Below are 17,558 nucleotides of genomic sequence, written 5' to 3' on the forward strand. Positions count from 1 at the left end.
CAAAAAGTCTATAAATCTCAGCTCGTTCCAGCCGCATGAATCAGCATCACAATCTATCTATTCCCAATAAAATGTGCTATTCATAATCAGCACAAGGGGTAGACCTGAGGGGGGGTTCCATGAAGGAACAAAGAGATCAATAAAATTGTTTTTAAAGCCCGGACAATTATTTGGCAAAGATGATTTTGAAGCACTTGCCTACCTATACATCATATTCCAGTAACGTGATCCCATCCAAGGAATTCATTTACAAGTTACAATTCCTGGCTCCACAAAAGTCGAATTGCAGACACACGCCCCTGTGAAACTTGGGTCTCACCTGATCACTGCAACCATATCTTGGTCACATCGGAAATTTCAATTTGTGAATGCATGACTTCCTTCGCAATGCCAGCAATGATCATTTTAAAGAAAAAAGAGTCAACTCGCCCGATTGAGTGAATCTCTTGCAGTAAAATAGTGAGGAGCAAGCTCCATTAGCCACAGTGAATCTATCTGAGTAACATTGCGAATGTAATGCCGAGTCGTGCATACAAGTTCATCAAATAATACACAGTTGGACTTCTTTCCAAACAATACTGAGGAGGGGTGAATCGATACGATTTGCCCAGAGGACATGGCCCTGCATGCAAATGGCATCATCATTCATGCAATTGTCTAGTTAAGACGTGTAGAATAGGCAAACTGATCAAAAGATGTAAACTTCTGTTCATACCTGTAAGTACCATCTGGCTGCCTACAAGCTGTGTTCAGGAAAAAACTGGCAGTCAAACATCTACGAAACTGTGTCATATCATCTGAACAGGAGACGACTGCCAAGCCCATGCCAATGACATATCGTTGGATTTGTCTGCATATAAAATCATCCACGTCACGCAATCTATTGGGGAGGCCAAAGTAACCTGAAAAGCTATCAGCTATCACAGCTTACAAGTCAGTATTTTTTATTAGGTCACTTCATAACCTGTAAATATCTAATGCACGCCTTAGAGATCGACTGTTGATGAAGTTCTCTCTACACCACCTTTGGACACCTTTAGCTGTTGTACCACCATCACTGCTTTTCTCTACCTCATTTACGTAAGCCCGCAAAACATTGACCAATGTTATATGATCACCCTCAGAGCTTGAAAATCGCTGCCTGGCTAATTTCGCCTGCATCAATTCAGGAGGAGGTCAAATGTAAGAAGCCTGCAGGTGGTGGATAACAAAATTCTGTCATAGCTGTACTGGATAGCTGAATGTAACCTCATTAAGCTTCTCTCGATGGTTGTAGAAGATGGACTCCACAGAAAGCATTGCAACCAATGCCAACATCTCAGCAGAGCAGTTGAAATCACAAGACAAAATCATGGCTTTTGCATATAGAGGTTCCAAAGGGAATCGAGACATCTGCAAGCCGAGTGGATCTGACAATTTCCCTTCATCTGTTAAAGCACCAAGGGTATACAGATGCTCTAAAGACTTTACAATTGCCATACTGCACAGTGTGAATAGCACACGTCAGTTATTAAATGAAGCAGCCAAAACATCACGTTCATAACCCTTATAACAAGCTACAAGTCGGTAATGTATTCTCTAAAAGAAAACTAAAATACTCCACGATTGCCGGGATTTTCTCTCTTTTATAAATAATCTACCAAGCACACAATGGCATCATTAGAGTTGTCACTACTTCAATTCACGATCTAAACAGTATAATGAAGGGGAAAATTAGTGGGGTTAGCATCAACAGAAACAATTGACTTGACTTTGTATCCTTAAATCCTCTCTCTCTCTCTCTGATCTATGCAAGAGTGCTCAAGACACAAGTTAGCCATATTATAGAGCTCCAAGGACTCACATCTGACGAACAGGCAGGCTTCTGTGCTGATCATGTGACTCTATCACATCCTCACACTCCAAGATATCGTCGAGGCTCTCTCTCACTCTCTCTCTCATGCAAATCCAAGATCTATGCATCCGCGCATGACACACAAGTTAGCCACTTTACAGAGCTCCAAAGACTCACAGCTGATGGGCAGGCAGCCTTCAGAGCTGATCATGCGACTCTATATCACATCCTCACACTCCGAAGTATCATTGAGGCGGCCAGAGCGTGGAGACAGAGGGTTTATTTCTGCTTTGTGGATGTCCACAAGGTTTTTGAAACTCTGCCCGAGACTCACCATCAAACGCTTGCGGAATCTGGGGTGTAATCAGGAGATCATTTGGGCGGTCATGGCACTCTATGAGAGGGTCTCAGGCATGGTTCGCACAGCTATAGGGTGGATAGAGGAGATAAAGAGCACTATCGAAGGTACACTATCACCAACTCTATTTGACCTCTACACTGACAACCTTGAGACCTTGACCGGGACACTGGGAGAGGTGCTGGCTACTTAATCCAGATTCTCCTCTGTGCAAACAATGTGGTCTTACTCTCCTCTTCAGCTGAGGGCCTTCAATGACACTTCAAACACTCCATACCTTCTGCGAGACGCACGTGTGAGAAAATGCAAGAGAGCAAGAGTGAGCAAGATGGAGACTGAGCTGAACGTAGTTCACTCCCGAAGTGTACTGAACTGAAGTGACTGAAGTGTGAGTACAAAGAAAAAGATAAGGGTTTTGTCTAAGTGACAAAACCCTATCTAATCATTAACCGTAGTTAGAGATTAGACCGAGGTTAGGAGGAAAAGCCTCTAAGAGGGAAAAGTGCCCCTAACTCACTTATTACATTACATTGGCCACTGCCTAGAATATATTAATAATTCTAACACCTCCCTACAGTGCCAATGTGGTGTACAAGGTAGTGATCAATCACCAAAAGGAGATAAGTTTAGAGCACTGCGAAATGCCTCAAACTTCTGTGAGGGAAAGAGTGAGAGAGTGGAACAACGGAGACAGAGAGAGAGAGAGACACAAGAAGTGTGGGTGTGTAAAAGTGTTGAGCCACACCACAAACTCATAGGTTTTATTAGGATTAGGTTTTCACTCTATGACTGTCTTATAGGTGTCATAACATTTTAAAGGGTGGCAATGTGCCTTTACCCCAACAACCTCCCACCTAAAGGCCAATGTGCCTAAAGGGGAGAAAAGAATAAAAATTACAGCAATATACAGTTACTGTATACAAGACCATAAAATAAGAATGGTCTCATCCTAATCCCATGATGTGGCAGCAATGTGCAAACCGCTCTGTAGGTAAGCTCTTAGTGAGCAAATCTGCAGGATTATCATCAGTATGCACCTTCACAAGCTCAAGTCGCTTGTCTTCCAGTACCGCCCTGATGAAATGGTATTTCACATCTATGTGCTTGGTCTTCTGATGAAAGACCGGATTCTTTGCCAACATGATAGCACTCTGACTATCACAATGCAAAACTGGCATATCTCCTGTAATGCCCAAATCTCCCACCAGCCGAGTAAGCCATATTGCTTCCTTGCAAGCCTCAGTGGCTGCAACATATTCAGCTTCAATGGTTGACAGTGCAATGCATTTCTGCAACCGAGACACCCATGATATAGCACCTCCTGCAAATGTGAAAATATAACCGGTAGTAGACTTCCGGTTATCTGCATTCCCTGCATAGTCAAAATCTGTAAAACCATGCACCAATGCATCCTGCCTACCATAGCATATGCACAAGTCTTTGGTACCCTTGAGATACCTCAAGACACCTTTCACTGCTTCCCAGTGCCGCTTGCCTGGATTTGCCATATACCTCCTGATGACTCCCACCGCAAAAGCAATATCCGGACGAGTGGCAACCATGGCATACATCAAAGAACCAACTGCAGATGCATACGGAACCTTGGCCATTTCAGCCTTATCATCATCTGATCTGGGGCTGTCCTTACTGGCAACTGCTAAGTTTTAAATGAGGAGGCAACAAGGTACTAATAGACTTCCCCCCCTCCATTTTAAACCTCTGCAGTACTTTGTCAATGTACTCCTTCTGTGACAGAAACAAAAGTCCCTTGGACCTGACCTGTCACGAATAATCCGCATACCAAGAATGTGGTTTGCATCACCCAAGTCTTTCATATCAAAAGACTTATGCAGTTGTTTCTTCAAAGCACTAATCTCCTGCTGAGATTTGCTGGCAATCAACATGTCATCTACATATAGAATGAGTAGCATCAAACTGCCATCCTTTGCCAGTTTAGTGTACAAGCAGTGATCGGTCTCACACCTATGATACCCTTGGGACTGCATGAAGGCATCAAACTTCTTGTACCATTCTCTTGGCGCCTGCTTAAGTCCATACAAGCTCCTCTTGAGCTTACACACAAGCTGCTCTTTCCCTTTAACAGCATATCCCTCTGGCTGACTCATGTAGATCTCATCATGGAGATCTCCGTGAAGAAAAGCAGTCTTCACATCCATCTGGCATAAATCCATGTCTTCATGAGAAACTAGAGCTAACACTGCCCTCAAAGTAGTCATCTTGACTACAGGGGAAAAGATCTCATCAAAGTCAATGCCCTTCTCCTGCTTAAATCCCTTGGCAACCAATCTGGCCTTATACCTGGGTAAAGCATTTGAATCCACTTTGACTTTGTAAACCCACTTGCATGGCAAAACCTTTTTGCCTGCTGGTAGCTGCACCAAGTCCCATGTATCATTTTGAAGTAGGGAGTCCATTTCTGACTGCATGGCTTTCTCCCACTTCCTTTTCTCTGTTCTTCCCATAGCTTCCTTGAAGCTGGAAGGCTCACCAATCTGTCAGCATGATAAAATCAGCCACATTATTGGCTCCTGGAACAAACCTGTCAGGAGGCCGTTGTACACGGGTGCTTCTCCTAACAAAATGTTCCGGATTAGGCTGCTGTCTAGCCTGTTCGTCATGCATGACGGGTGGCTGTACCACCATATTTGGCTGTTCTACAGCCCCATTTGCTGGCATATCCAGTGGTGCATCATTGGCAAAATTGTCTGGCTGATTTTCAGCCTGTATACCCTCTTGAACAGGGTTATCTACAGCAGCCTGCTGCTGCATATTAATGGGCATTCTTTGCTGTCCGACATCATCATAAACAACCCTCCTGTATTCCATTGGTTGCACGGGTTCTTTGTGTACACTATCCTCTTTAAAGATGACGTCATTGCTGCGTATAATCTTCCGTTTGACGGGATCCCATAACCTGTACCCCATTTCACCTTCGTCACCGTAACCCATGAAGATGCATCTGAAAGACTTTGGCTCCAGTTTGGTGCGCAATTCTTTGCGTACATGAGCAAAGCACTCGCAGCCAAACACACGTAAGTGCTTATATGAAGGTGGCTTGCCAGACCACACCTCCTCTAGCACTTTCAACTCCAAAGCCTTGTTTGGCGACCTGTTAATTATGTGAACTGCTGTTTGCACGGCTTCTGCCCAAAAGCCATGGGGCAATGCAGCATAAGACAACATACATCGAACTTTCTCCTGAATAGTTCGATTCATCCGCTCACTCACACCATTTTGAGATGCATTATGAGGGGCTGTGAGTTCCTGTTTAATGCCCTTAGCTTCGCAAAACTGTACAAAAGCATGTGACACATACTCACCCCCATTATCGGATCTGAGGCATTTCAGCCTGCGTCCTGTCCGATTCTCAACCTGAGCGACAAACTTCTTGAAAGCATCTAAGGCATCGCTCTTATGCTTCAAGAAATAGACCCACACTTTACGTGTGGCATCATCAATAAAAGTAATGAAATACTTTGTACCCCCTAGTGATAGCTGTGGCATCTCACACAAATCAGTGTGCACTAGATCAAGCGGTGCTCTATTATGGGGAGTTCTCCTCTTATGAGGAGTCATAGAATGCTTGCCAAATATGCAATGATCACAAGTAGGCAAATCTGAAAACGAAAGAGACGGCAGATAACCCAAACGTGACAGTTCTTGCATTCCTTTAACGGACATGTGTCCCAACCGGCTATGCCACAATGAAACCTTTGGCAGCTCGGTTATGGCAACAACATGATTACCTGCACTGGAAACATAAAGAGGGTACAAGGTATCACTCTTATAACCCTCAGCCACTACAACCTAGCCATCAGTAATCACCCATTTGGAATCCCCAAATGTGGTGTGGTAACCACTGTCATCCAACAAGCCAGTGCTAATCAGATTTTTCTTGATTTGCGGCACATGGCGAACACCATCAAGCATAAATATGCGTCCATCAGGGAATACTATCTGTATACTGCCAATCCCTGCAATCTGACATGCATAGTTGTTCCCAAGGTGAACAACTCCATGAGTACCTGTGTAGGAAGTAAACCACTCCCTATGAGGAGTAACATGAAAAGAAGCACCTGAATCCAAGAGCCAGGTGTGCATGTCATGGCCATCAATAATCAATGTATGTGCAATTACAGCAGAAGAACATAATACATCATGTCTGTCACTGTCACTATCCTCTGCTGCAACATTCACTGCATCCAAGTCATCTGCCTTGGCCTTGCCTTTGCCTTTGCTTCCACTGCCTGCATCCTTTGTCTCAGCGTTCTTGGCTTTCTGATCCCGTATAAACTTGAAGCACTTAGACTTCACATGTCCCTTCTTGCCACAATAAAAGCATTCAATATCCTTTTTGCCACGGGAATGACTGCGGGATTTGGACTTGCCAGCAGATCTCCCCTTCTGCTGAGTCCTACCTCTTTCCTGTACCTGCAAAGCATTGGAAGACTTGCTGCCCGCATTATTTTTCTTGCTCATCTCCTCCATGAGAAGAGAGCTCTCCACATCAGCATACATAAGAGTGACATTTGAATTAGACAGGGTGGTCTTGAAAGTGTCCCAACTCTCAGGGAGGGTACACAACAAGAAAGTAGCCTTGAACTCCTCATCAAGGTTCAATCCCTGTGCAATAAGCTGTGTAAAGATGGCATTGAACTCACTCAAGTGTGAGGTCATAGCTGTACCTTCCTTCATGCGAAGGTCGACAAGCTTCTTCAACCAATAAACCTTACTGGCTGAGCTCTTTTGGGCATACAATTCTTCTAGCCTCTGCCATAGGCCATAAGAGGTCTTTTCAGCCTGAACATTGAACACAAGAGAATCAATGAGAGTAAGCATAATAGCAGCCCTTGCAGACAAATCAAGCTCCTCCCACTCATCATCTGCCATCCCAGATGGCTTGACACCCTTCACCCTTATGGGCTTAGAAATCTTCTTTAGCTGAAGTACATTCAAACACTGTTCTGCCCATAATGCATAATTGTGTGCCCCTTCCAATTTCTTTATGTTCAGTATTGAAGATTCACTTCCCCCTGATGCCATATCAGATAAGGAAAGTGCCTGACTCCCTGTAAGTCAAAAATGACTAAATAAAATTCTGATTTCTCAGAAAACCTGCTCTATCAAGAGCCAGGAGCACTCACAATAGTGCTGTTTTTTACTGTCAAAAAATCTGCAGCAAAACAGAAAATTTTCCCTCCAGTCACTGTATATTCTGACACACTGTACCGTGCTCAAAGAGGCATAAAACAGTAACTTCAGAATGCTGCAGCTGTTCCACAAGTGCTTTATCAGTGCATCATCATCTGACGAAGCACAAAACACTGCTGTCCTGGACACTTCTCCCACCTTAGATGAGGTATTGCACTGATTTTATATGCATAAACCACTTGTCATACACTGTTTTGTCCACTGAAAAAGGCTCCAAACACCTCAGCCTGTCACAAACCTGCAACAAAGTATGGGACAAATCCCAAACAATCACCCTTCTGCCAAGGGGATAAAAGGCATCTAAAGATCTCAAACAGTAACTCAAGTGCTCACAAGCAAAATCTGGTCAAAAGCCCCTTGATTTGACACCTGTACCAAGTGAAAAACACCCTCAACACTGAGGTAGCATACAAAATACAGCGCTCTCCTGGCACTTTCACCTGACAATGTAATGCATAAACGGCCCTGTGTACACAATAACAACACAGATCCCAACGTACAAACACTGAAGAGAAAATCTTTTGAGCACTGTCAACGATGGACAGTTAGGGACCGAGTAAACTCGATGCGCCCTGGCCAAACGTGGCTCAACTGAGATTTTCTAAGTGCTGTACACAAAATGTGACCTGCAAGAAATGTCACTGAGTACATTGCGGAAACAAGACCAATGTGGGCATCCTGGCTCCACACTGCCTCAAGGCATACACTGCATACACTTCCAAGCAAAAGCCCTTTGAAATTGTCACCCGAAAACTGAGATTTGCACTCAGCAAAAGCATAAAAGCCCTCTGCAAAATCAAGGCATCTGACCTTCCCGAAACAAAATAACTGTGCAACCACCACACACTGTGGCACTAGTCACCTCAAGCACGAGGGACACGAGTGTACTTGCTGTACCTCAAACACACAGTTTTGAGAACTGAAAAAATTCCGGGAATGAAGAGCAGAGTGCTCTCTTTTTTTTTTTCTTTCTTCCCAAAAAAAAAAAATATGTGCCTGCTGTACCTTCTGTACCTGCGCAGGGTACCTTCTGTACCCTGTACCTACGAGGGCACGGATCCCAAAAAACAAATGTCGAAGGTCTTGCACGCGTCCTCGCCCGCTGAAGAAGGTCGGCTGCCTGTGTGCAGCCGGCTGCTGCTGGTCACGCGACCGTAGAGCCGGTACGACGGCCTGTACGAATTCCGTACAGCCGGTACGGCTGGCTATATGGGTCGCTCCGGTACGGCTGCCCGTGTGCAGCCTGGGTGCGCGCCGGTGCTGCGCGCTGGCTGCGCCCGCCTGGTAGCGGGTAGCAGCTAGCAGCAGCTAGCTGCTGCTGCTGCGGCTGCGGCTGCTCGCACGCGACCTGCGCGCTGCTACGCGCCTGCTCGCTGCTGCCGCGCCCGCTCGCTGCTGCCGCGCACGAGGCCCGAGGGGAGAGGGAGGGGTAGACCGGAGTGGAGAGGGAGAGGTAGAGGCTCTGATACCACTTGTGAGGGAAAGAGTGAGAGAGTGGAACAACGGAGACAGAGACAGAGAGACACACACAAGAAGTGTGGGCGTGTAAAAGTGTTGAGCCACACCACAAACTCATAGGTTTTATTAGGATTAGGTTTTCACCCTATGACTGTCTTAAGACAGTCATAGGTGTCATAACATTTTAAAGGGTGGCAATGTGCCTTTACCCCAACAACTTCTTACGTGGAAGTGCTTTGGTGAAGATGTCTGCAACATTGTCATGTGTTTACACATAGATCATACTGATCTCCCCTACATGCAACTCTCTCACATAATGATAATGAACCTCAATGTGCTTCGTGCGAGCATGAAACACAAGATTCTTTGCCACTGCAATAGCACTCTGACTATCAGTGAGAATAGGAGAGGGACCCTCCAATATGAGACGAAGATCAACGAACAAACGTCGCAACCAAACACACTCAATTGTCACTGTGAAAGCTGCCCTGTACTCAACTTCACATGAGGAAGTAGCCACTGTAGATTGCTTCTTGCTCAGCCAATAAATGCAAGCGTTGCCCAAAAAGAAACGATTACCAGTGGACTGCCAGATATCATAGTCTCCAGCCCAATCTGAATCACTGTAAGCATGCACCTGCAAGTCACCCCCTGGGAAACATCAAGCCAAAAGACTTTGTGCCTTCCAAATATCTAAAGATGCGTTTACAGCCTACCAATGTGTTGTCTTTGGACTGTGTATATATTACTCACCTGAGATACTGCATACTGAATATCGGGCCGTGTATTACACAAGTAGATGAGGCATCCAACAACCTGGCTATAAAGTGTGACATCCACTGATTCACCAGCATCATACATAGTAAGCTTCAGCCCCGGCTCCATGGGAGTGGCAATAGGCTTGTATAAATGCTCGCCTGAGATACTGCATACTGAATATCGGGCCGTCTATTGCACAAGTAGATGAGGCATCCAACAGCCTGGCTATAAATTGTGACATCCATAGATGACTTCACTAACTACACTTGGGTCTATGGTCTCAAGGCAAAATTAGAAGTCTATGCAGGTGTCCTCATGAGACCGCAAAGATCATTGTGAATAAGCTGTAATTTCCGTGTAGCTTTCACTGCACCATCCTTCTTGAAGGGAAGTCTATGCATCTTGCCAAGGATGCAACCTTCACATGCATGAGGAGGAGGCAATGCATCAACCATATCATGCTTTTGAAGTGTCATTAAGCTGCCATAGCTCATGTGCCCATACCTGACATGCCATAACTCCGCATTCTGCATCGCAACAGTGGGAGTACTCACTGATAATGCAAGATCGAATCTTTTTTCATATAAATCAAGCTGAAAAAGACCCCGATACAAAAATCTAGACAACATCAAAGCATAGTCATTCTCTTTGTCTCTAACTGCGCACTGATCATTATCAAAAACAACCTAAAATCATATCACCATCAAAAACAACATGAAATCCTCCTCTATTGAGTGAGGACACTGAAAGCAAATTCTTCTCTATGCCTAGCACATAGAGAACATCTGAAATTCTGAAATCTGTGCCATCAATGGATGTGAGAATTGTTGGGGTAAAGGCACATTGCCACCCTTTAAAAAGTTATGACCCCTATGACTGTCTTAAGACAGTCATAGGGTGAATCCCTAATCCTAATAAAACCTTTGAGTTTGTGGTGTGGCTCAACACATTTTTACACACCCACACTTCCTTGTGTCTCTCTCTCTCTCTGTCTCCTAACGTTCCACTCCTCTCTTTCCCTCACAAGTGATATCAGAGCCTTCCTCTCCCTCTCACTTCGGTCTACCCCTCGCTCTACCCCTCGGGCCTCGTGCCCTCAGCGCGAGCAGGGCGCAGCAGCAGCAAGCAGGGCACAGGGCACAGCAGGGCGCAGCAGGTGCGCCAGCACCCATAGCTGCAGCAGCAGCTAGCTGCTGCTAGCTGCTATCCGCTACCCAGCGGCCGCAGCCTACCAGGCGGGCGCAGCCAGCGCGCGCAGCACGCAGCACCGGCTGCGCGCAGCCAGTCGACCGGCTGCAAGGCAGCAGCCACGACCAGCCGTACCGGCTGTACGGACGCCGCGACAGCCAGCAGTACCGGCTGTACGGACGCCGTGCCCTCGCAGGTACAGAAATTTTTTTAAAAAAATTTTGGGGATCCGTGCCTTCGCAGGTACAGGGTACAGCAGGTACCCTGCGCAGGTGCAAAAGGTACAGCAGGCACAGATTTGTTTTTGGGGAAGAAGGAAAAGAGAGAGCACTCTGCCCTTTTGCGTGGTACTTGCAAGTACACGCAGGTACAGAAGTACGAGGTTTTTTTTTTTTTTGGATGCATTTCCGAATTTTTTCAGTTTTAAAACTGTGTTTGAGGTACATCAAGTACACTCGTGTCCCTCGTGCTTGAGGTGACTAGTGCCACAGTGTGTGGTGCTTGCACAGTTATTTTTTCGGGAAGGTCAGATGCCTTGATTTTGCAGAGGGCTTTTATGCTTACACTGAGTGCAAATCTCAGTTTTCGGGTGACAATTTCATAGGGCTTTTGCCTGGAAGTGTATGCACTGTATGCCTTGAGGCAGTGTGGAGCCAGGGTGCCCACATTGGTCTCGTTTTCCGCAGTGTATCAGTGACATTTCTTTGCAGGTCACATTTTGTGTACGGCACTTAGAAAATCTCAGTTGAGCCACGCTTGGCCAGGGCGCATCGAGTTTACTCGGTCCCTAACTGTCCATCGTTGACAGTGCTCAAAAGATCTTCTTTTCGGTGTTTGTACGTTGGGATCTGTGTTGCCACTGTGCACACAGGCAGTTTATGCATTACTTTGTCAGGTGAAAGTGCCAGGAGAGCGCTGTATTTTGTATGCTACCTCAGTGTTGAGGTGTTTTTCACTTGGTACAGGTGTCAAATCAAGGGGCTTTTGCCCAGATTTTGCTTGTGAGCACTTGAGTTACTGTTTGAGAACTTCAGATGCCTTTTATCCCCTTGGCAGAAGGGTGATTGTTTGGGCTTTGTCCCATACTTTGTTGCAGGTTTTGTGACAGGCTGAGGTGTTTGGAGCCTTTTTTCAGTGGACAAAACAGTGTATGACAAGTGGTTTATGCATATAAAATCAGTGCAATACCTCATCTGAGGTGGGAGAAGTGATCAGGACATCAGTGTTTTGTGTACTTGTAAAGCATTTGTGGAACAGCTGCAGCATTCTGTAGTTACTGTTTTATGCCTATTTGAGCACGGTACAGGGTGTCAAAAGGTACAGTGACTGGAGGGAAAATTTTCTGTTTTGCTGCAGATTTTTTTTTTGACAGTAAAAAACAGCACTATTGTGAGTGCTCCTGGCTCTTGATAGAGCAGGTTTTCTGAGAAATCAGAATTTTATTTAGTCATTTTTTGACTTACAGGGAGTCAGGCACTTTCCTTGTCTGATATGGCATCAGGGGGAAGTGAATCCTCAATACTGAACATAAAGAAATTGGAAGGGGCACACAATTATGCATTATGGGCAGAACAGTGTTTGAATGTACTTCTGCTAAAGAAGATTTCTAAGCCCATAAGGGTGAAGGGTGTCAAGCCATCTGGGATGGCAGATGATGAGTGGGAGGAGCTTGATTTGTCTGCAAGGGCTGCTATTATGCTTACTCTCATTGATTCTCTTGTGTTCAATGTTCAGGCTGAAAAGACCTCTTATGGCCTATGGCAGAGGCTAGAAGAATTGTATGCCCAAAAGAGCTCAGCCAGTAAGGTTTATTGGTTTAAGAAGCTTGTCGACCTTCGCATGAAGGAAGGTACAGCTATGACCTCACACTTGAGTGAGTTCAATGCCATCTTTACACAGCTTATTGCACAGGGATTGAACCTTGATGAGGAGTTCAAGGCTACTTTCTTGTTGTGTACCCTCCCTGAGAGTTGGGACACTTTCAAGACCACCCTGTCTAATTCAAATGTCACTCTTATGTATGCTGATGTGGAGAGCTCTCTTCTCATGGAGGAGATGAGCAGGAAAAATAATGCGGGCAGCAAGTCTTCCAATGCTTTGCAGGTACAGGAAAGAGGTAGGACTCAGCAGAAGGGGAGATCTGCTGGCAAGTCCAAATCCCGCAGTCAGTCCCGTGGCAAAAAGGATATTGAATGCTTTTACTGTGGCAAGAAGGGACATGTGAAGTCTAAGTGCTTCAAGTTTATACGGGATCAGAAAGCCAAGAACGCTAAGACAAAGGATGCAGGCAGTGGAAGCAAAGGCAAAGGCAAGGCCAAGGCAGATGACTTGGATGCAGTGAATGTTGCAGCAGAGGACAGTGACAGTGACAGACATGATGTATTATGTTCTTCTGCTGTAATTGCACATACATTGGTTGTTGATGGCCATGACATGCACACCTGGCTCTTGGATTCAGGTGCTTCTTTTCATGTTACGCCTCATAGGGAGTGGTTTACTTCCTACACAGGTACTCATGGAGTTGTTCACCTTGGGAACAACTATGCATGTCAGATTGCAGGGATTGGCAGTATACAGATAGTATTCCCTGACGGACGCATATTTATGCTTGATGGTGTTCGCCATGTGCCGCAAATCAAGAAAAATCTGATTAGCACTGGCTTGTTGGATGACAGTGGTTATCACACCACATTTGGGGATTCCAAATGGGTAATTACTGATGGCCACGTTGTAGTGGCTGAGGGTTATAAGAGTGATACCTTGTACCCTCTTTATGTTTCCAGTGTAGGTAATCATGTTGTTGCCATAACCAAGCTGCCAAAGGTTTCATTGTGGCATAGCCGGTTGGGACACATGTCCGTTAAAGGAATGCAAGAACTGTCACGTTTGGGTTATCTGCCGTCTCTTTCATTTTCAGATTTGCCTACTTGTGATCATTGCATTTTCGGAAAGCATTCTATGACTCCTCATAAGAAGAGAACTCCCCAGAATAGAGCACCGCTTGATCTAGTACACACTGATTTGTGTGAGATGCCACAGCTATCACTAGGGGGTGCAAAGTATTTCATTACTTTTATTGATGATGCCACACGCAAAGTGTGGGTCTATTTCTTGAAGCATAAGAGCGATGCCTTAGATGCTTTCAAGAAGTTTGTCGCTCAGGTTGAGAATCGGACAGGACGTAGGCTGAAATGCCTCAGATCCGATAATGGGGGTGAGTATGTGTCACATGCTTTTGTACGGTTTTGCGAAGCTAAGGGCATTAAACAGGAACTCACAGCCCCTCATAATGCATCTCAAAATGGTGTGAGTGAGCGGATGAATCGAACTATTCAGGAGAAAGTTCGATGTATGTTGTCTTATGCTGCATTGCCCCATGGCTTTTGGGCAGAAGCCGTGCAAACAGCAGTTCACATAATTAACAGGTCGCCGAACAAGGCTTTGGAGTTGAAAGTGCCAGAGGAGGTGTGGTCTGGCAAGCCACCTTCATATAAGCACTTACGTGTGTTTGGCTGCGAGTGCTTTGCTCATGTACGCAAAGAACTGCGCACCAAACTGGAGCCAAAGTCTTTCAGATGCATCTTCATGGGTTACGGTGACGAAGGTGAAATGGGGTACAGGTTATGGGATCCTGTCAAACGGAAGATTATACGCAGCAATGACGTCATCTTTAAAGAGGATAGTGTACACAAAGAACCCATGCAACCTGTGGAATACAGGAGGGTTGTTTATGATGATGTTGGACAGCGAAGAATGCCCATTAATATGCAGCAGCAGGCTGCTGTAAATAACCTGTTCAAGAGGGTGTACAGGCTGAAAATCAGCCAGACAATTTTGCCAATGATGCACCACTGGATATGTCAGCAAATGACGCTGTAGAACAGCCAAATATGGTGGTACAGCCACCCGTCATGCATGACGAACAGGCTAGACAGCAGCCTATTACGGAACATTTTGTTAGGAGGAGCACCCGTGCACAACGGCCTCCTGACAGGTTTGTTCCAGGAGCCAATAATGTGGCTGATTTTATCATGCTGACAGATTGTGGTGAGCCTTCCAGCTTCAAGGAAGCTATGGGAAGAACAGAGAAAAGAAAGTGGGTGAAAGCCATGCAGTCAGAAATGGACTCCTTACTTCATAATGATACATGGGACTTGGTGCAGCTACCTGCAGGCAGAAAGGTTTTGCCATGCAAGTGGGTTTACAAAGTCAAAGTGGATTCAAATGCTTTACCGAGGTATAAGGCCAGATTGGTTGCCAAGGGATTTAAGCAGGAGAAGGGCATTGACTTTGATGAGATCTTTTCCCCTGTAGTCAAAATGACCACTTTAAGAGCAGTGTTAGCTCTTGTTGCTCATGAGGACATGGATTTATGTCAGATGGATGTGAAGACTGCTTTTCTTCACGGAGATCTCTATGATGAGATCTACATGAGTCAGCCAGAGGGATATGATGTTAAAGGGAAAGAGCAGCTTGTGTGTAAGCTCAAGAGGAGCTTGTATGGACTCAAGCAGGCGCCAAGAGAATGGTACAAGAAGTTTGATGCCTTCATGCAGTCCCAAGGGTATCATAGGTGTGAGACCGATCACTGCTTGTACACCAAACTGGCAAAGGATGGCAGTTTGATGCTACTCATTCTATATGTGGATGACATGCTGATTGCCAGCAAATCTCAGCAGGAGATTAGTGCTTTGAAGAAGCAACTGCATAAGTCTTTTGACATGAAAGACTTGGGTGATGCAAACCATATTCTTGGTATGCGGATTATTCGTGACAGGTCCAAGGGATTTTTGTTTCTGTCACAGAAGGAGTACATTGACAAAGTACTGCAGCGGTTTAAAATGGAGGGGGGGAAGTCTATTAGTACCCCGTTGCCGCCTCATTTAAAACTCAGCAGTAAGGACAGCCCCAGATCAGATGATGATAAGGCTGAGATGGCCAAGGTTCCGTATGCATCTGCAGTTGGTTCTTTGATGTATGCCATGGTTGCCACTCGTCCGGATATTGCTTTTGCGGTGGGAGTCATCAGCAGGTATATGGCAAATCCAGGCAAGCGGCACTGGGAAGCAGTGAAAGGCGTCTTGAGGTATCTCAAGGGTACCAAAGACTTGTGCATATGCTATGGTAGGCAGGATGCATTGGTGCATGGTTTTACAGATTCAGACTATGCAGGGAATGCAGATAACCGGAAGTCTACTACCGGTTATATTTTCACATTTGCAGGAGGTGCTATATCATGGGTGTCTCCGTTGCAGAAATGCATTGCACTGTCAACCACTGAAGCTGAATATGTTGCAGCCACTGAGGCTTGCAAGGAAGCAATATGGCTTACTCGGCTGGTGGGAGATTTGGGCATTACAGGAGATATGCCAGTTTTGCATTGTGATAGTCAGAGTGCTATCATGTTGGCAAAGAATCCGGTCTTTCATCAGAAGACCAAGCACATAGATGTGAAATACCATTTCATCAGGGAGGTACTGGAAGACAAGCGGCTTGAGCTTGTGAAGGTGCATACTGATGATAATCCTGCAGATTTGCTCACTAAGAGCTTGCCTACAGAGCGGTTTGCACATTGTCGCCACATCATGGGATTAGGATGAGACCATTCTTATTTTATGGTCTTGTATACACTAACTGTATATTGCTGTAATTTTTATTCTTTTCTCCCCTTTAGGCACATTGGCCTTTAGGTGGGAGGTTGTTGGGGTAAAGGCACATTGCCACCCTTTAAAAAGTTATGACCCCTATGACTGTCTTAAGACAGTCATAGGGTGAATCCCTAATCCTAATAAAACCTTTGAGTTTGTGGTGTGGCTCAACACATTTTTACACACCCACACTTCCTTGTGTCTCTCTCTCTCTCTGTCTTCTAACGTTCCACTCCTCTCTTTCCCTCACAAGAATAATGTCCCCCACTCCACACAGTAAATAAGAAGAATTATTTGCACAAGTCATTTTCTTTTTGGTAGGTGATGGGTGCAAAGATGCAAAAAGACTCTTCTTGAAAGTGATGTGCTTTGAAGCATCACTATCAAAACAAGTATTCAGTGTCTCATTGACACTGAGAGAGAATGCATCCTTTGAAGGATCATAGCTGCAAGTCAAAAAAGCATATGGGTCATCATCATTAGTGCTGTAGCATCTGAACTACCCACTGAAAAATCTGAAGTGCAAGACAGAAAGACATAGTGCTCTTCCACAAAGTTGGCTGCAACATCTCCCCCATCATGAGAATGAGGAGCTGATGCATCTGACACAACCATACTTGAATCCCTCTTCTTCTCTTTGGCTATGCGCTTCTTGAATTCTCCAATATAATGACTTGGCTTCTTGCAATAATGACAAATGCCCTTCTTTTTCTGCTTATCTGCATCACCCTTTGCCTTATAAGAGGGCTGTCCTAAATCAACTTTATGCTGATGTGCGGGCTGATTGGCATGTGGCTTTTGCTGCCCTTTACCCTTGGGCTTGAACTTGGAAAGCATGGCATGCTCACCAGCCCGGGTTACCATATTTCTACAAGTCTGCTCCTCCTGCAACAGAAGTCCTACCAACTCATGAGAAGAGAGGATTGCTGCCCCCCTCAATGAGGTGTGGAAACCGAGATAGGACTCAGGAAGAGAGAGAGTGGTGGTGATCATCTCTCAATCCAGAATGACTTCATCAATATTCAGCAACTGTTCCCTCAAGTCCTAAAGCTTTGTGAGGTGAGAATTCATGGAATCTCCG

General features: G+C 45.3%; 1 protein-coding gene across 3 annotated transcripts in view; it reads right to left on the reverse strand.

Annotated features, from left to right (window-relative positions):
- Positions 1-281: 281 nt before the first annotated feature.
- LOC147881168 (RNA helicase family protein) overlaps positions 282-17,558 on the reverse strand; it is a 62,950-nt gene continuing 45,673 nt past the window's right edge. For 2 of the 3 annotated variants that reach the window (XM_087369920.1, XM_087369918.1), the window contains 4 exons: positions 1,249-1,480; positions 965-1,155; positions 716-850; positions 282-622 (listed from right to left, as the gene is read on the reverse strand). In XM_087369920.1, coding sequence (XP_087226046.1) covers positions 421-622; positions 716-850; positions 965-1,155; positions 1,249-1,480 — 760 coding nt within the window. In that variant the 3' untranslated portion in view covers positions 282-420. The remainder of the gene's footprint in view (positions 623-715; positions 851-964; positions 1,156-1,248; positions 1,481-17,558) is intronic. The other variant, XM_087369919.1, reaches the window with a different exon arrangement.

Source organism: Dipteris shenzhenensis, chromosome 31, assembly GCF_047967505.1.
Source record: "Dipteris shenzhenensis isolate YYH24624 ecotype China chromosome 31, Dip_SZ_1.0, whole genome shotgun sequence".
NCBI lineage: Eukaryota > Viridiplantae > Streptophyta > Polypodiopsida > Gleicheniales > Dipteridaceae > Dipteris > Dipteris shenzhenensis.